A 16,656-nucleotide genomic window follows, 5' to 3' on the forward strand; every position below is an offset into this window, starting at 1 on the left:
GTGCAGTTCTTTCTACACTTCTATATGTAAACCATCCCTGGCCATGCAGGATCTCCTGCATGGTGGGGGTTGGGGAAAGACCTGGCAACCTACCCTGTAAAATAATTGCAAAGAGAATTCATGGAAAAAGTCACTCATGAGTGACGGTCTATGCAATCGCCAAGGGTCGGATACGACTGAATGGATAGATAGATAGATAGATAGATAGATAGATAGATAGATAGATAGATAGATATGTAAACCGAAAGACATTGCAGAAGTTATCATTCCTTTTACATTACAACGTGAACAATATTGCAGTACATAAAGTTACCATTCATTTTACAATTAAAGTTTTAATCATTAAAAATGAATGAAATAGTAAGTTACCCATTGTCTACACTGTAATGGCACCATTAATTATATTTTTTTGTATTATTATTATTATTTTTTTTTTGAGACACTAATCCTTAATAATTTATATTTCACTTTTCTTCCCTGCTGGGCTCACCATTACCAGCCAGAGATTGCACCCTGTGCCCCTTTTTCCCACTCTCCATGTTCAGGCTAGAAAGTGAGGGGATCCCAGCTAAGGTGCAATTTAAAAAACACTGGAAACTATTTACTCCATAGGCCCAGTGTATTAAGGTGGGATACTCTGGTCTAAATGAAGAAACTGTTAGGGCCCCTTCATCAGGGCACATTTTGTTGTGGTGCATTACCTCATACCTGATAACTTGCGCTATTTTACACCTTACTGTAAATTATGTCAGTTTAAATGGGTTGCCTGTGCATAGCATCTTACAAAAAATATAGCAAAATATATCTTATAAACATTGGTATTTTGCTGCTGAATGACTTTTGTATGGGTGTGCAACATTCCCTGCATCATGTCTTTTCTTTTCATCTTAATGCCTAGTTTGTGATAAGCCATGGCCCCAGAAATTTTTTATAAAGTGGTGAATACTAGGGTCGTTGGTTCGAATCTCAACCATGGCACCACCTGCCTGGAGTTTGCATGTTCTCCCTGTGCCTGCATGGGTTTCCTCCAGGTACTCCTGTTTCCTCTCACACTCCAAAGACATGCTGATAGGTTAATTGGATCCTGTCTAAATTGGCCCTAATATGTGTATGTATGAATGTAAGTTAGGGACCTTAGATTGTACGCCCCTTTAGGGTTAGGGACTGATGTGAATGTACAATATATATGTAAAAGCGCTGCGTGAATTGACGGCGCTATATAAGTACCTGAAATAAATAAATAAGATAGTTAGAACTTCATGTTTTTATTTATGTAGATTTTAGTTGGGGAGATTTACTCAAACGTCCTGTCCCAATGACAGGGTGCCACAAGGACAGGAAGTGTTGGGACATTTTTCTAATGGAACTTTGACAACAGCAAAAAAAACATTGATATCAGTCACTGCCCCGGAGGAGTTTACAAGCTACTGATGAGAACCATAAAAAAATGTGCACCTTCCAAAGACAATTAACCTGACTTTATTGAAGTATACCTTGTTAGAAAGACAAGAACATTTATTACCCTCCAAATTATTTTAAGTGTAAATTGTTACTAGATATTCTGAAATATGACTTTGTGCAATAAAAATTCTGAAAATGATTTTGAATATTCTCTTATGTTAAGTAAAATCATTCAGTCAACCAATCAATGACTCTTGTAGGACACAATTTGGAAAGTGGCACTTGGGTAAAATAGGGAAAAACATTTTTAACAACATCCGTAGCAGGCTTTTGATAAAACAATTCTGGTCAAAGAAAAAAAATATTCAGGTAACTAAAAGGGCCAATATCTCACAGGTTTACTTTATATTGGGTGCCGTAAAAATTCTGTAGGGGAGAGACACACAGCAAAGCCGCTCCAGGTGAGCAGTATGAATCATCCACGGACCATTAAAGTGAAGGTGCACGCACAGCTCGTCTCTGAAACTGCAAGGTAAAGAATATCCGGAATCTGCTGTACTCTTCAATCTTTATTCATTATTGATAAAATCCATATCACAGACAGTGTCAGAGACAAAAAGGTTAACGCGTTTTATGCTAAAAACTAGCGCTTATTCCTAACCTGTAGATATGAATAAGTGCTAGTTTTTAACGTGAAATGCGTACCTTTTTTGTCCCTGGCAGGGGCGGACTGACCATTTGGAAACTCGGGCACTGCCCGAGGGCCTGGGGTCAGTAGGGGGCCCCATGAGATACCCCTGGTACCTTTTTCATAGGCTTTTTTGAGTTTGGGCAAGGACACAGGGGCCCCATGATCCCCTATTGCCCGGGGTCCCCATGAGTTGTCAGTCCGCCCCTGGTCCCTGGCATTGTCTGTGATATGGATTTTATCAATAACGAATAAAGAGTGCAGCAGATTCCGGATGTTCTTTACCTTAAAAATGCTGTACCTTTCTTTTCCTCACTCTACTGCTGCTCCAATTTGTTAACAAGGATCTCTGTGTATGTTTTTGACTTCACAGGAAATTTGCAAATTACAAAGAGCTATTCGTGACCCTTCCAGTTATTCGTTTTTTATGATTTTTACAAACAGTTACAAATATTTTGGGCTCTCTTAACTAGATTTGGTCTTGTGGTCCTTTTGTATTTCAATGGTTTGAGCTGCTGTTGGGTGCCCAGTGAGGGATGCTTGGCTGTGTGGGAGCTGCCTTATCAGAGCTATTGAGTTTGTTGGAAGTTTTCCTTCATCTAATTACACATGCAAATCTAAAAGTTCCCAGTATCTCTTTGAGTAAGTTGTTCTGTCCTCCAAGTATGTCACAGCTCTCAGTCCTTTCAGTTGAACTGAGCATCAGAATGAGGAAGAAAGGGGGTTTAAGTGACTTTGAACGTGGCATGCTTGTTGGTGCCAGATGGGCTGGTCTGAGAATTTTAAAAACTACTACTGGGATTTTCATGCACAACCACCTCCAGGGTTTACAGGGAATAGTCCGAAAAAGAGAAAAAAATCCAGTGAGCGGCAGTTGTGTGAGTGACAATGCCTTGTTGATGTCAAAGGTCAGAGGAGAATGGGCGAGACTGGTTTCGAGACGATAGAAAGGCAACAGCAACACATGTCAATATGAACCAAAATCTCTGAGAAATGTTTCCAACACCTTGTTGAATCTATGCCACTAAGAATTAAGGCAGTTCTGATGGCAAAAAGGGGGTCCCACCTGGTACTAGCAAGGTGTACCTAATAATGTGGCCAGTGAGTGTAAGTTGAATCTTTATCTTTACCACTATGGACAAGTACTGGTTCGCTTTAAATATTTCTCTAAAGAGCCAGTCCTTCATCCCATCATCATCTTTGACTGCTATATCCTGAAGACTCACTATTCTATTGTCTAAAACTACAATTAGCACTCTAGGGAGTCTCAGCTAATACACATGTCTGAATGCCAACTGACCTTTTACAAGCTGAACACCTGCTGCACTCAACACTAGCATTTGTACCATGAAACTACAATCCCTGCAGATGCGGTGTTGGTGTTCCAGCTGGATTTTCACATCCCAAGACAAAAAATTATATTTTACTTGGTTGAAGAGTGATGATGCATATTCCTTCTGAAGGAAATTTCCAGGAAAACTGGAATCCCCTAGTTGTTCCGAACCCAGGTTCACATTTCTTTTGATGCAGAAATTCATGGGATGATACAATTTGTTACTGCAGGTAAACCAGATGTGACTCAATGTATGTTTGTGATCAAACTTTAGTCCACCAAAGACAAGTTCTACAAAAATACTGATGCATTTTTGTACAGTAGAACAGAGCACTGTATCATGGTGTGGAACACGTCAGATTTAGTTCCTGCTGACTGTGATTGAATAACAGAGAAAACTCCTTTATTTGCAGGATATTTCTTTGATGGCACATAATAGGATTTACTGATAAATGTGAGCTACCACCTGTACTTTGGACTTGTGAGACATGAACTCATCTGTATTAACATACATAGAAAACAACCATGGGAAGTTGGGACCTTTCTATCTTTCTTGTTTGAGGGTCCTAAAGCAAATCAGGAATTTCTTTGCTTGTGGAATTAAATTCCCAATTTGAGTTCAGGTCTTAGAGAGAACATAGAGAGGTTCCACCCTCCCACATTCATTTGTCCTGCTCTTTACATTTTTTAGAAGCATGTTTCCATATTTTGTTATTTCTTTCCCAATAAAACCTGGAAAAAGGGACAACTACCATTTTACAGGGAATGTACTTTGTTGAATGGAGGGAAGGAGGGAATACTCCTTTCTATTTAATTGTAATGATAGTTCTGGATAATGACAGAGAGCTCTACATACATAATGAGAGAAGCAGCATGATGGTAGTTATCAGGGGAATGATGAGGATGATGATGACAGCATACTGGGAGTTGCAGACAGATCCCGTCTGTTCATTTCTCTACTTTAATGCTGTGAAATGTCTTAATTGATTCTCTGCTCATCAAGAAGAGAGCGCAGTGCTTGTGCAATGTAGGAGTAATTCTGTTAAATTTGTGCTTGGAGACTTTGGTTCATGCGTTTGGTACAGTTATCTTACATCTGTATAGTTGTTATGGCTCTGGAGCTTCTCACAGTCCAACATCAGAGCATGACCTTTTGTACTAGTACTCCCAAGTAGGTACTTGTCTTTGTAAGCTTGTGTTATTTACACCTCATACTTTGTAAAGCTGTGGTTACTGTTTTTTGAACTATTGCATTTCATATCAGCGGTAGCAGGCATTAAAACCCAACATCACCATCTGAAGAAATATGAAATAATAATACAGGGCAGTGAACTCATCAAATTTCTAAGTAGTCGTAGATACTTGTATCCTATTTCCATATACTGTACTCCTATAGGCGAGTAGAGTATCCAGACAACCCTAAGTGAGATATTCATATTTTGCTTGCTATCATGGCGTTACTTAGAAATGTAGCAAAATACAAAAAGGAAAAAAAAGAATATGTGCAAATAATATGGTATAATTGACATATAAGCACAATCCATACCTCGTGATAATGAGTGTCAGTAGATTCAAGGTTCGAAGTTTCTGGGATAGGTGTGTCACAGAGGTCTCTTCACAAGGAAGGTTCAAATGCCTAAAGTGAGTATCCTGAGAAAAACAGGGACACTAATGAGGGAGTGGACCTGACCATGAAGTAGACCAGAGGGGAAGAGTTTGTGCATTTTTATTGAGGGTAGTAAACCACTGTAGACATTTGTAGTTCACTTGCTTCCAGCTCTGCACACCTGGCTCCTACTAGAGGAGTAGGGTGACAGTTTACAGTATACTTCTTCATCAGTTTTAGGTGTAGTGATGGAAAGTGGACAGGCTGTCTCTTTCAACCTCGCTGTCCTTTACCACCATCTTTTGTGTTGTGTTGTACCAGGGTAATAACTATGTGTTATGAAGCCCCATTGAAAATCCATGAAGGGGTCTCAATGTCTCTCTATTTTCTACCTCAAAGACAATTCCTCTAGTGGCTGTTTTCATAGCTATTGTATAGAGCAGCCTTTCTTAAAGTATGGGTCGTGGAACCATTTGCCATGGGTCTGCACCCAACTTGCGCTGCCACCCCCACAATGTTTACATTTTGGATTGAGTTTACAGCCACCCGCACTGGGCAGAGCAGCTTGCAAAAGGAAACAGAGGTGTAAGGGGTGCAGGGGGATGCAGAGGAGAGCAGTGGGAGTACTGTAGAAAGGGTGCAGAAATGAGCAGTGGGGGTGCAGAGGATAGCAGTGGGAGTACTGTAGAAAGGGTGCAGAAATGAGCAGTGGGGGTGCAGAGGATAGCAGTGGTCTGGTAGAATAAGGCGGCAGTGGCGTAAAGGGTGTCCAGAGGTAAACAGTGGGAAGGTTCAAAGGTTAGCACTGGTGGAATAGTGTTGTAGTGGTGTAAAATGGGTGAGGTGCAGAGGTTAATAGGGGTGTGAGGGGACGCAGAGGGGAGCAGTAGGGATGCAGTGTTGTAAAGAGGGGGCAGAAGTGAGCAGTTAGAGGTTAACAGTTGTGCAATGATGTAAAAGGGGTGCAGAGGAAAGATGTTGTGGACAAGGGCAGCAGACACAAATGGTGCCAGGTGGAGAAATGAGTGATGGATGAGGGCTACAAAGGTTAGTGGCAGACAATGTGTTCTGGGGTTGGTGGTGGATTATATATGTAGTGTTAGCACACCATATCCAGAGCATATATAATGGATGAATTTTGTTTTCAAAAAGTATTGTTCGGAGATTTATGTGTCTGTTAGACATTTACGTATGGCATAGTAATCAAGCATTGTTTGTGGGTACAAGGACTTTGGCATATGTGAGTTGAGTATACTATGAGTCGGATTAATTTCAACTTTATCCCCTTTGAGCCCTTCCCACTGTCAGTGTAGTATGGCCACACTCAACATTTGCCAAAATGTTCTCCTTGCAATACCTAAAAATACCTTGGGTCTTATTGTAATGAATCTTATGAACCTATTCTGTTTTAAATTTTACTCTTTTTTATTACCAATATGTTAGCTTTTTACATTATGCTTTAAAGCAGCAGTAAAGTTAACAGAGAAAAAAGGTCCCGTCCTAAAAGTTTAAGCCATAATGTGCTAGTATGCACTGCATACTAGCACATTATGCCGCCTGGCAGTACTAGGGTCGTTGGTTCGAATCCCAGCCACGGCACCACCCGCCTGGAGTTTGCATGTTCTCCCTGTGCATGCATGGGTTTCCTCCTGGTACTCCGGTTTCCTTCCACACTCCAAAGACATGCTGGCAGGTTAATTGGCTCCTGTCTAAATTGTCCCTAGTATTTATGAATGTGAGTTAGGGACCTTAGATTGTAAGCCCCTTATGAATGTGAGTTAGGGACTGATGTAAATGTACAATATATATGTAAAGTGCGGCGTAAATTGACGGCGCTATATAAGTACCTGTAATAAATAAATAAAAGTATGTCAGACTTAACTTTAGAACAGATCCCTCCAGCAGCGCCCTGTCACCGCTGACAGGGATTCCATCTTCACCCGATCTTCTTCATGAGCTCCGGCCGTTCAATTGGCCAAGCCCACAATGACATCACTACAGCGCATGCATGCGGGAGCCCTGGGCATGCACAGAGCTCTAAAGGAATGGCACAGGTATGACATTCCTTTAGAGCAATGACTGCTGCTCGCTGGAATATCTCCCAAACAGTGCATGATTAGAAGACATTTATTTTACCTACAGGTAGACTTATATTATAAATGGCACAAAAGAGTTTACTACCACTTTAAAAAAATAAGGCTTTGCTGACATTTTGATAAAAATTCTCTTCTTGGGTCACATTACAGTAACAGTTTCTGGGGGGTCCTCAAATTAGAGATTTCCTGGGGAAATCGAGCAACAGAGGGCTTCTCATTTGCATTTTTGCTGCTCTTCAAATAGGATCAACATGAATGATGATGCACCTTGTTTTTTTTCCAGGAGATGGAAATCCCAAGGAAAGTTCACCGTTTATCAACAGTTCGGAAATTGATACGGGCAAAAACATGGCTTTGTTTGAGGTAAGAAGCAATCAAAAGCAATAGCAATCAATTGGAACAGTTAAATTTTGACTTCTATAACTAGTTAGAGAAATGGGAAATGACATTTTATTGCCTGTTTTATTCCTCACTAAAGACCATGGTACATACAAAGATAATGGTTGTGCACAAGTTATGGAAGATATCATGGCAGTATTAACGAAGCTATGGTTATAAATTATTATTACTATTGTAATTATATCTTTAAAAATAGATATAACCAGAAAAATAAATAATGACGTGGATTGGTGTAAGTTAATTTACACAAGCGCTTTTAATCCTGCATTTAAAAGCATTAAAGTACTTATTTCAGAGCACCCCCAGCAGTCCTCTTTGGTCTTATGATAACCTGTCCTGGTCATGTGCTTCACAATTCCACAGCTCACATTCAGAAGCCTATAGGAATGAATGGGATTGCACAGCAGGCACCTGGGCCTGGACAGATAGATTTGTGACAAGCAGCCAGGTGATCGTTAGCTCAATGGATCAGGACAAGTGAATAAAACACTGGGAATTAAAGTTTTTTTGGCAGGGTATCATCAGAGAATATGCTGATATACGTGTAGCTGCACCAAAAGGTTCTTAAAACCCAACTCTAGTTAAAAAGTTGTATTTTTTGTGGCGGGGGATAAATCCTCTGACAAGTTTTTATTGCTGCCTGTACCCCTGTTGGCAACATTCTATTGCTCTACTGCAATCATGATTGTCACTCTAGGACACCCTTTCTCAACCTTTTGAACACAGAAGAGCCATTGAAATAACTTTCTGGTCTCAGGGAACCCTGCTAAAATGACTATATCTACAACTCATAATATATTAGTGAGTTGGTCAATGGGAAGGGCGCTCCTTAGACTTGTGGTCATTGAGAAGAATCCCCCCCTTCCAGATAGTTAAAAAGATCATTGGTGTCAGTGGAACTCACCTGAGAGGCAAAAATTACTCATTGCTCAAGGAACTCCTAGCAACCTCTGGAGGAAACCCTTGTGCTCCATGGAACCCTGGTTAAGAAATCCTCTAGGCTCACCTTTTGCTTACAAACACTCTTCATTTAGATTACATGGGGGTGGAGACATTTGCAGTTTACTGAAGATAGTTTGGAAGAGAAATAAAATTGTTCATGATTTCACTTCAGTTCACAGGAAGTCACAATGACAATACATTTCTAGCAAGATAAACAGGTAATGTCTCAGAAAATGTTCTTAGTCTGAAAAATTAAAATGAATGAAGCCACCACACATAAGAGCTGACAAACTGCAAGGTATTCAGTTTTTGTTGTTGGGTTAAAGGATATCTAAAGAAAACGTGTAGGGAAGTGTTAAAACAGCTGACAGTTTTTTGCCAGTCGCATCTTATCAGAAAGATTCCCCTTCACTTCTTGTCCTAAGTGCTCAACAAGAGATGAGAGAATATTTTTACAAAATTGTCAGATGTCCCCAATGGAAAATTTTCCTGCTATTCCTGTTTTGGTGGCAACTCAAAATTGTGGATTTACCCTTACTTTTATTCCTGATGACATAGGTGATCAGGATAGTTTAAGAAGTAGAATCTTTTCAAAGGAACAGAGACAGCAATAAACCCTGGGATTTAGAAGAAAGGGTTGGGACACTGAAACTCTAAATGTTCTTAGGTTTTAAGCAGTATAGAGGGATAGATTATTCTCAGTCAGCTCTCCCAGGAGTGGTGGCTGGAGGTTGGCTCTTTGCTTGAATAGGAAATAGGTGTGCAAGAAAGAAAAAGGCCAAAAGCAGAATGTATAAAGTCCAGGTTGAATTTTCATCAGACTCTTATGTCATAAAAAGCCAACATGTTTCTGGAATTCAAAGGGTCCCCCTTCATTAGGGCTTGGCACTGATGTGTGCACTGGACTAATAAAATTAGAAGAATACTGCATATCCAGAATATGGAGCCATCAAAAAACTAACTATCCCTTAGGATCAGATAAATTAGACTAATTACCCCTCAGGATGCCCTCAGGAAAGCCTGACAATGGTTCTAACCATTCGCCACTTTCTTCAAATCTGAATAAGCTTTGCCTTTAGTTACACTTGAATATATCCTTAGGTTACTCATCAACATTTCATGTCTATTGGAGGCCTTCTCCTTTCTGGCTGGCCATTGTTAGACCAGCCATAGATGGATCGAAACTTGACTGGTGTAGCAGGGACCAGCTGAGATTTGATCCATCTATGGGCAGGTTGATTGTATCCAAATTGGTTGACTTGGGTACAACCAGCATATTGGATTTTTAGCATGCGATTATTGCCAGTGGCAAGCAGTAATCCCTATGCTCTCCCAGCAGGGACTGCTCCCCCTTGCTGGGAGAATACAATAGCTCGGTGTATGGGATTCCCCCATCAACACTGATTATGTTGATGGAGCAATCAAATGATTTTCTTTTCTGCAACCCGTGGTTGCAGTAAAGAAAATTGCATAATCTGTGGCCTGCTTTAAAGAGATTAGGTGATTGAATTGCACGGGTTAGAAAACCTAATGGCTATTGTACCCTCTTGAGTTGATGATGGACTCTTGGTCATAGCTGCCTCCTCCCTTCTTTTACATAAAGCTTACACTTGAATGTAATTCTAGGTATAAAGTGTAGACCAGGGGTGGACTGACAACTCATGGGGCCCCCAGGCAATAGGGGATCATGGGGCCCCTGTGTCCTTGCCCAAACTCAAAAAAGCCTATGAAAAAGGTACCAGGGGCATCTCATGGGGCCCCCTACTGACCCCGGGCCCTCGGGCAGTGCCCGAGTTTCCAAATGGTCAGTCCGCCCCTGGTGTAGACTCAGCTCTTTCTAAACCACTTGCCTAGAACAAGTATGCAGGTCAGGAGTTCTGATTTCACTTACTGCATGCTTATAGGTTTTTGACTCCAAGACCTCAGGCAGCCGAGAAACTAATATTTTCAGAACTAGGTCTATAGTGGTTGCCCCTGAATATCTGTCATGGCAAGTTTTCTTAAAAATGGGTGCAACACAATTAAAATTATATATGCAACAAGGAAAGAACTTACCACAAACTAGTGCAGAATAAACCACTTTAATGGTGGGCATACCTCCAAACTTACTTAGTCGGGGAAAGGAAAAATATTTAGGCAGAGGGCACAGCCTTTCCATGCCCCAGACCACATGCACCTGGAATCATTAATGCACCAAAAATATGAATTGTTAAAGCTTATATAACCTTAAAAACAATAATGTTATATATTGAAATTTACAAGTCCTTAAATGAGTGACTTCATTAGTTTTCTTTTTTTCTCAAGCTTTCTTCTTTATTTGTACCTGGTGCCTCTGCCAGTAACATCACTCGGTGTCCTAAGGTGACAATGCTCACTCGTTGTATTGTATCAAAACAGTTTTGTCACTCTAGGATAGCACTACAGAAACCACCCCTCTCCTCTTCTCTGTAATAGAAAAGAGGTGTTCTGTAGTCATCAGAGATAACTGGTAACAATGTTTCTGTTAACAGTGCAGCAGAGACAGAGAACATAGGTTGTTAGCTGACAAGATTTCTGGCCGGATCAACAGCTATTTTATTGCACTCATCGAACACACATAATGAAATGTTTTCAATGGTTTATTTAACTGTACAAAAGGGACCAAATAAGAAAAGTTTGTTGATCAGGTTTACATACAATTTCATTTTTTTACCATTACTTTTCCCTTTTTTTGGTGTTAAAAGATAGCTAGTACTGTAATATGAAAGCTGGAAGAAAAAATTAGTGCAAATTAAGCACTTTCTGTAATTAAATAGTCTATATATTTATATAGGTCTTTACTAAAGATCTAAGAGCAAAATTGTAGGTTGAAAAGGGCACAAGGTTTTGGTTCCAAAGAGGGACTGTCCCCCCAAATATGGGGTATTTATTAGCTTGCAAATGCCTCCCTAAAGGGAGTGATAGGACACCATGATGTATAAGCAGCTCTGTAGCATTTCAACATCCATACACTTAGTGCCTTTTATAGTTTTGCCTAACCCAAGCTTCTTTTTTAATCTTTTGTACTACAGGAGGAAATGGACACAAGTCCTATGGTCTCCTCACTACTTAGCGGTTTGGCGAACTACACAAACCTGACACAAGGTGTACGGGAGCATGAAGAAGCAGAGAACAATGAAGGGGCAAAGAAGAAGCCAATTCAGGTAAAACTCAATTTTTACTGTCTAAAGATGGTTATTTATTCTGTAATATACCATATACTGAATATCTCTTTCCATAAAATACAGTCCAGATCCAATATAAACCAGGTTCTGCTCTTCAGAAAGTCCATCGTTACACTGAGGGACTCTCAAAGGCAGAATGTAATTTCCAATGCAAAATTAATAATATGAATTATTTATCCTTGTTGCCCCCTTCTCTTGACCTGACCTAACCTACTCTCACCCTCCACAAATGCAACTTTGATCCAAAAGCCATAGTTCAGCTGTTTGTTTACATCCAGTAGTGCAGTATTCAATGCCCCATAGACTTCTAAGGGTTGTGTTCCAGGGCTGGAGGCAATCAGAGAAGGTCCCATAGGTTCTACAGGGCTGTAATGCTCAGATGTGGCAGGATGATGAAGACTTGTGGCGCTGGATGTACACAATCAGGGGCTGCGGCCACTGCATGGAGGTAAGTATGCACCTGTAGAGGGGGAGAATGAGTTAGGTTAGGTCAAGGAAAGGGGACAAGAAGGTAAGTGCACTTTGTTTTAAATATACAGTGTATATACTAAATATATTATATAAATATCTGCTCACCTCCTATTTTGGTGACAAAATAAAATTTTCTCCATCACTTTAAATTTCCATTTTTCCATCACTTTCTGTCTCAATGACAGCACTCAACAGGACAAAAAAAGAGGGTAAATACCCTCAGCAAAAACAGATACAGGGTGCCCCCTAATGGGTTCCCCAAAACAAACAGATAGCAGCCTGTCAATAGCTGACAGATGCTCAGGGCACTTGCTCTCTCTACTGTGGCAGCCCACTGACTGTGGACAGAACACTAAAAGGTTTCAGGAAATCAATGAGGAGTCATTCTCTTAGTCACTTGCTTGGACATTGTTTTATGCTATGGATTTGCTATACAAAGCCCTCCTGCATTGAAACAATGTGTGTTTGCTGCATTGCTTAATAAAAGTGCAGGATAAACCTGCTTGGACTGTTCCTTGGTACACATGATGTACCGTTGCCACTACCACTTGAGCATGCACTCCTCTCAGAGGCGTCCCTAGGGTTGGTGTCACCCGGTGCGGTAACACTTGGTGACACCCCCTCCGACAATCCCCACAGAATGGATCGGATCTGCGGATTGAGCATAATGAATCGGACTCCCATCCATTATGCTCAATCCGCAGATCCAATCCATCCTGTGGGGATCGTCAACTTTCTTTACAACTTACCTTTTCTTGGAGCGGGGCCGGTGTAGCGGCAAGATGTGTCTCCCATGTAGATATGTCCCCTCTGAAGCAACTGTGCATGTCCCAGTTGAAACATGTGCAGTTGCTTCAGGGGGGACATATCTACATGGGAGACACATCTTGCCGCTACACCGATGTCACCCCCCCCCCGCAGGATCATCGGCATGCAACCCCGTATAGGTTGCATGCTGATGCAGGATCATCGGCATGCACCCCATATAGGTTGCATGCCGATGCAGAATCATTGGCATGCACCCCGTATAGGTTGTATGCCGATGCAGGAAAATCGGCATGCAACCTATACGGGGTGACACCGGACCCGCTCCGCGAAAAGGTAAGTTGTAAAGAAAGCCGACGATCCCCGCAGGATGGATCCGATCCATCCTGCGGGTATCGTCGGCTTGCTTTACAACTTACCTTTTCGTGGAGCGGGTCCGGTGTCACCCGTGCGGTCGGTGTCACCCCGTGCAGACCACACCCCCCCGCACCTGCCTCGGGATGCTACTGACTCCTCTACAACTTGGTGCCTGGGTGCAGGCAGTGCCTTGAAGAGTCAGACACCTAGGGGTCTATTTATAAAAAAATGTGCATAACAAGTTGTCAAGCTAATCTGCATGTACATTTGTTCACTGAGAATTGAGAGTTAAAACGAATGTTCTTAAGGCTATTTTTTCTACTGAATGAATGTGTTTCTTTTATGATGGGCAGTGGTAAAATATGTCATTATGGTCACTAGATACAGCGGAAGTGCATAAAAAAATAAATACGTCTGTGTAACAAGAGAAACAATGTAACAATTCTAGAGAATGCTGGGGAATTAGCCAATTAACCAATAGTTACATTTATTTCCTAATTCTCTCTACTGCTAGTGTGTCAAACTCAATTTCATTACGAGCTGTATCAGCATTAGGGTTTCCCTCAAAGGGCCAGTTTTATCTGTAAGGCTAGTAGTCCAGAGCAACCCCCCACCCCTTACATAAGACATTGAGAGCCCCCCCCCCCACCATCAGATGCCAAGAGTCCCTTACCCTCCCTTACATCACAGTGCACTATATCACAGTGCACTCACCTTACCATGTGCTGCTGCCGGTAAGAAGTGGAGATGAGAAGCAGAAAGTGCAGGGTCTGGAGGAGGACCAGAGGAGGTCTGAATTCAGCTGGTGGAGTCTGCTGAATGCTGAGATCAGGGGAGGTGAAGGCAAGGGGATGCTGTGGCTGCATAGAGATGTGCAGAATCTGTAGGAGGACCTTTGTCCTCCTCTCTGATGACGACTATTGATATGGGGGGGGGGGCAGAGAAAACCTCTTCAAGGCTGCATGAAGCATTGGATCTGGCAGAGGGATTCTGTCCTCCTCTCTGCTGCCGCCTACCGAGACAAAGTGGGGACAGAGATGAGGGGGTTACTGCAGCTGAAGGAGAGGTGTGATGGCCACATGAAATGACCTGGAAAGCCAGATTTGGCTCAGGGGTCTTGTGTTTGACACTGTACTAACATTAATTTATTCCTAATATACACAGTATATGTAGATTTTCTGGATGGATGGCTATTCAAGTTTATTTAAGATAAGACCCCCTATTGTTGAATAAAATGCAGTAGCTTGTAAAACAGCTTTTGCTGGCAAAGACTAACCAAGAGCTAATTAATCAGCTACTTCTACAGCCGAACTGCTTAGCCATCCAAATAATGCAACAACTCACTGAAGCCCACTAGGCCACAGCAGCAAGTGAACCTGTCCCTACTTCAGCAGATTCAGGCCCTGTTGGAGAGGCAGATAGTGGTACAAGGCTGCCATCTTCACCTCAATAACTGGTGCATAATTTTACAGAAATTGTCTCATGGAGGATGATGTTAAAGTCCTCCTAAGCACTTTTGATAGAGTCACAAAATACAGTCAGGTTCATAAATATTGGGACATTGACACAATTCTAACATTTTTGGCTCTATACACCACCACAATGGATTTGAAATGAAACAAACAAGATTTGCTTTAACTGCAGACTGTCAGCTTTAACTTGAGGGTATTTACATCCAAATCAGGTGAACGATGTAGGATTTACAATAGTTTGCATATGTGCCTCCCACTTGTTAAGGGACCAAAAGTAATGGGATAATTGGCTTCTCAGCTGTTCCATGGCCAGGTGTGTGTTCTTCCCTCATTATACCAATTACAATAAGCAGATAAAAGGTCCAGAGTTCATTTCAAGTGTGCTATTTGCATTTGGAATCTGTTGCTGTCATCTCTCAAGATGAGATCCAAAGAGCTGTCACTATCAGTGAAGCAAGCCATCATTAGGCTGAAAAAACAAAACAAACCCATCAGAGAGATAGCAAAAACATTAGGCGTGGCCACAACAACTGTTTGGAACATTCTTAAAAAGAAGGAACGCACCGGTGAGCTCAGCAACACCAAAAGACCCGGAAGACCACGGAAAACAACTGTGGTGGATGACCGAAGAATTATTTTCCTGGTGAAGAAAACACCCTTCACAACAGTTGGCCAGATCAAGAACACTCTCCAGGAGGTAGGTGTATGTGTGTGTCAAAGTCAACAATCAAGAGAAGACTTCACCAGAGTGAATACAGAGGGTTCACCACAAGATGTAAACCATTGGTGAGCCTCAAAAACAGGAAGGCCAGATTAGAGTTTGCCAAACGACATCTAAAAAAGCCTTCACAGTTCTGGAACAGCATCCTATGGACAGATGAGACCAAGATCAACTTGTACCAGAGTGATGGGAAGAGAAGAGTATGGAGAAGGACAGGAACTGCTCATGATCCTAAGCATACCACCTCATCAGTGAAGCATGGTGGTGGTAGTGTCATGGCGTGGGCATGTATGGCTGCCAATGGAACTGGTTCTCTTGTATTTATTGATGATGTGACTGCTGACAAAAGCAGCAGGATGAATTCTGAAGTGTTTCGGGCAATATTATCTGCTCATATTCAGCCAAATGCCTCATAACTCATTGGACGCCGCTTCACAGTGCAGATGGACAATGACCCAAAGCATACTGCAAAAGCAACCAAAGAGTTTTTTAAGGGAAAGAAGTGGAATGTTATGCAATGGCCAAGTCAATCACCTGACCTGAATCCGATTGAGCATGCATTTCACTTGCTGAAGACAAAACTGAAGGGAAAATGCCCCAAGAACAAGCAGGAACTGAAGACAGTTGCAGTAGAGGCCTGGCAGAGCATCACCAGGGATGAAACCCAGCGCCTGGTGATGTCTATGCGTTCCAGACTTCAGGCTGTAATTGACTGCAAAGGATTTGCAACCAAGTATTAAAAAGTGAAAGTTTGATTTATGATTATTATTCTGTCCATTACTTTTGGTCCCTTAACAAGTGGGAGGCGCATATGCAAACTGTTGTAATTCCTACACCGTTCACCTGATTTGGATGTAAATACCCTCAAATTAAAGCTGACAGTCTACAGTTAAAGCACATCTTGTTCGTTTCATTTCAAATCCATTGTGGGGGTGTATAGAGCCAAAAATGTGTCAATGTCCCAATATTTATGGACCTGACTGTAAGAGAAGCTGTCCGAGGAGCAGTGGGTTTATATGCCAGCACCCTTTTTAATAGGGGAACCTCAAAAGGACTACTTTGATTTATAATCTCAGGATGCCAAAGAGTATCTCATACTCAGAAGAGAAATCCTAGCCAGGTTTGAGGTTACCATGAACTTTCAAGCGCAGTGTGTGTTGACATAGGAATTAGGCCCTGGGAAGCCTACAAGATCCTAGATA

General features: G+C 41.6%; 1 protein-coding gene across 4 annotated transcripts in view; it reads left to right on the forward strand.

Moving 5' to 3' along the window:
• Positions 1-16,656, forward strand: part of SLC12A5 (solute carrier family 12 member 5) — a 138,331-nt gene that overhangs the window by 24,134 nt on the left and 97,541 nt on the right. For all 4 annotated transcript variants that reach the window (XM_089673435.1, XM_089673436.1, XM_089673437.1 and 1 more), the window contains exons 2-3: positions 7,408-7,487; positions 11,516-11,647. In XM_089673435.1, the coding sequence (XP_089529561.1) occupies positions 7,408-7,487; positions 11,516-11,647 (212 nt within the window). The remainder of the gene's footprint in view (positions 1-7,407; positions 7,488-11,515; positions 11,648-16,656) is intronic.

The sequence above is a fragment of the Staurois parvus genome, unplaced genomic scaffold, assembly GCF_062004578.1.
Source record: "Staurois parvus isolate SC_StPar_1 unplaced genomic scaffold, SC_StPar_1.0 ptg000137l, whole genome shotgun sequence".
In the NCBI taxonomy this organism is placed as follows: Eukaryota; Metazoa; Chordata; class Amphibia; order Anura; family Ranidae; genus Staurois; species Staurois parvus.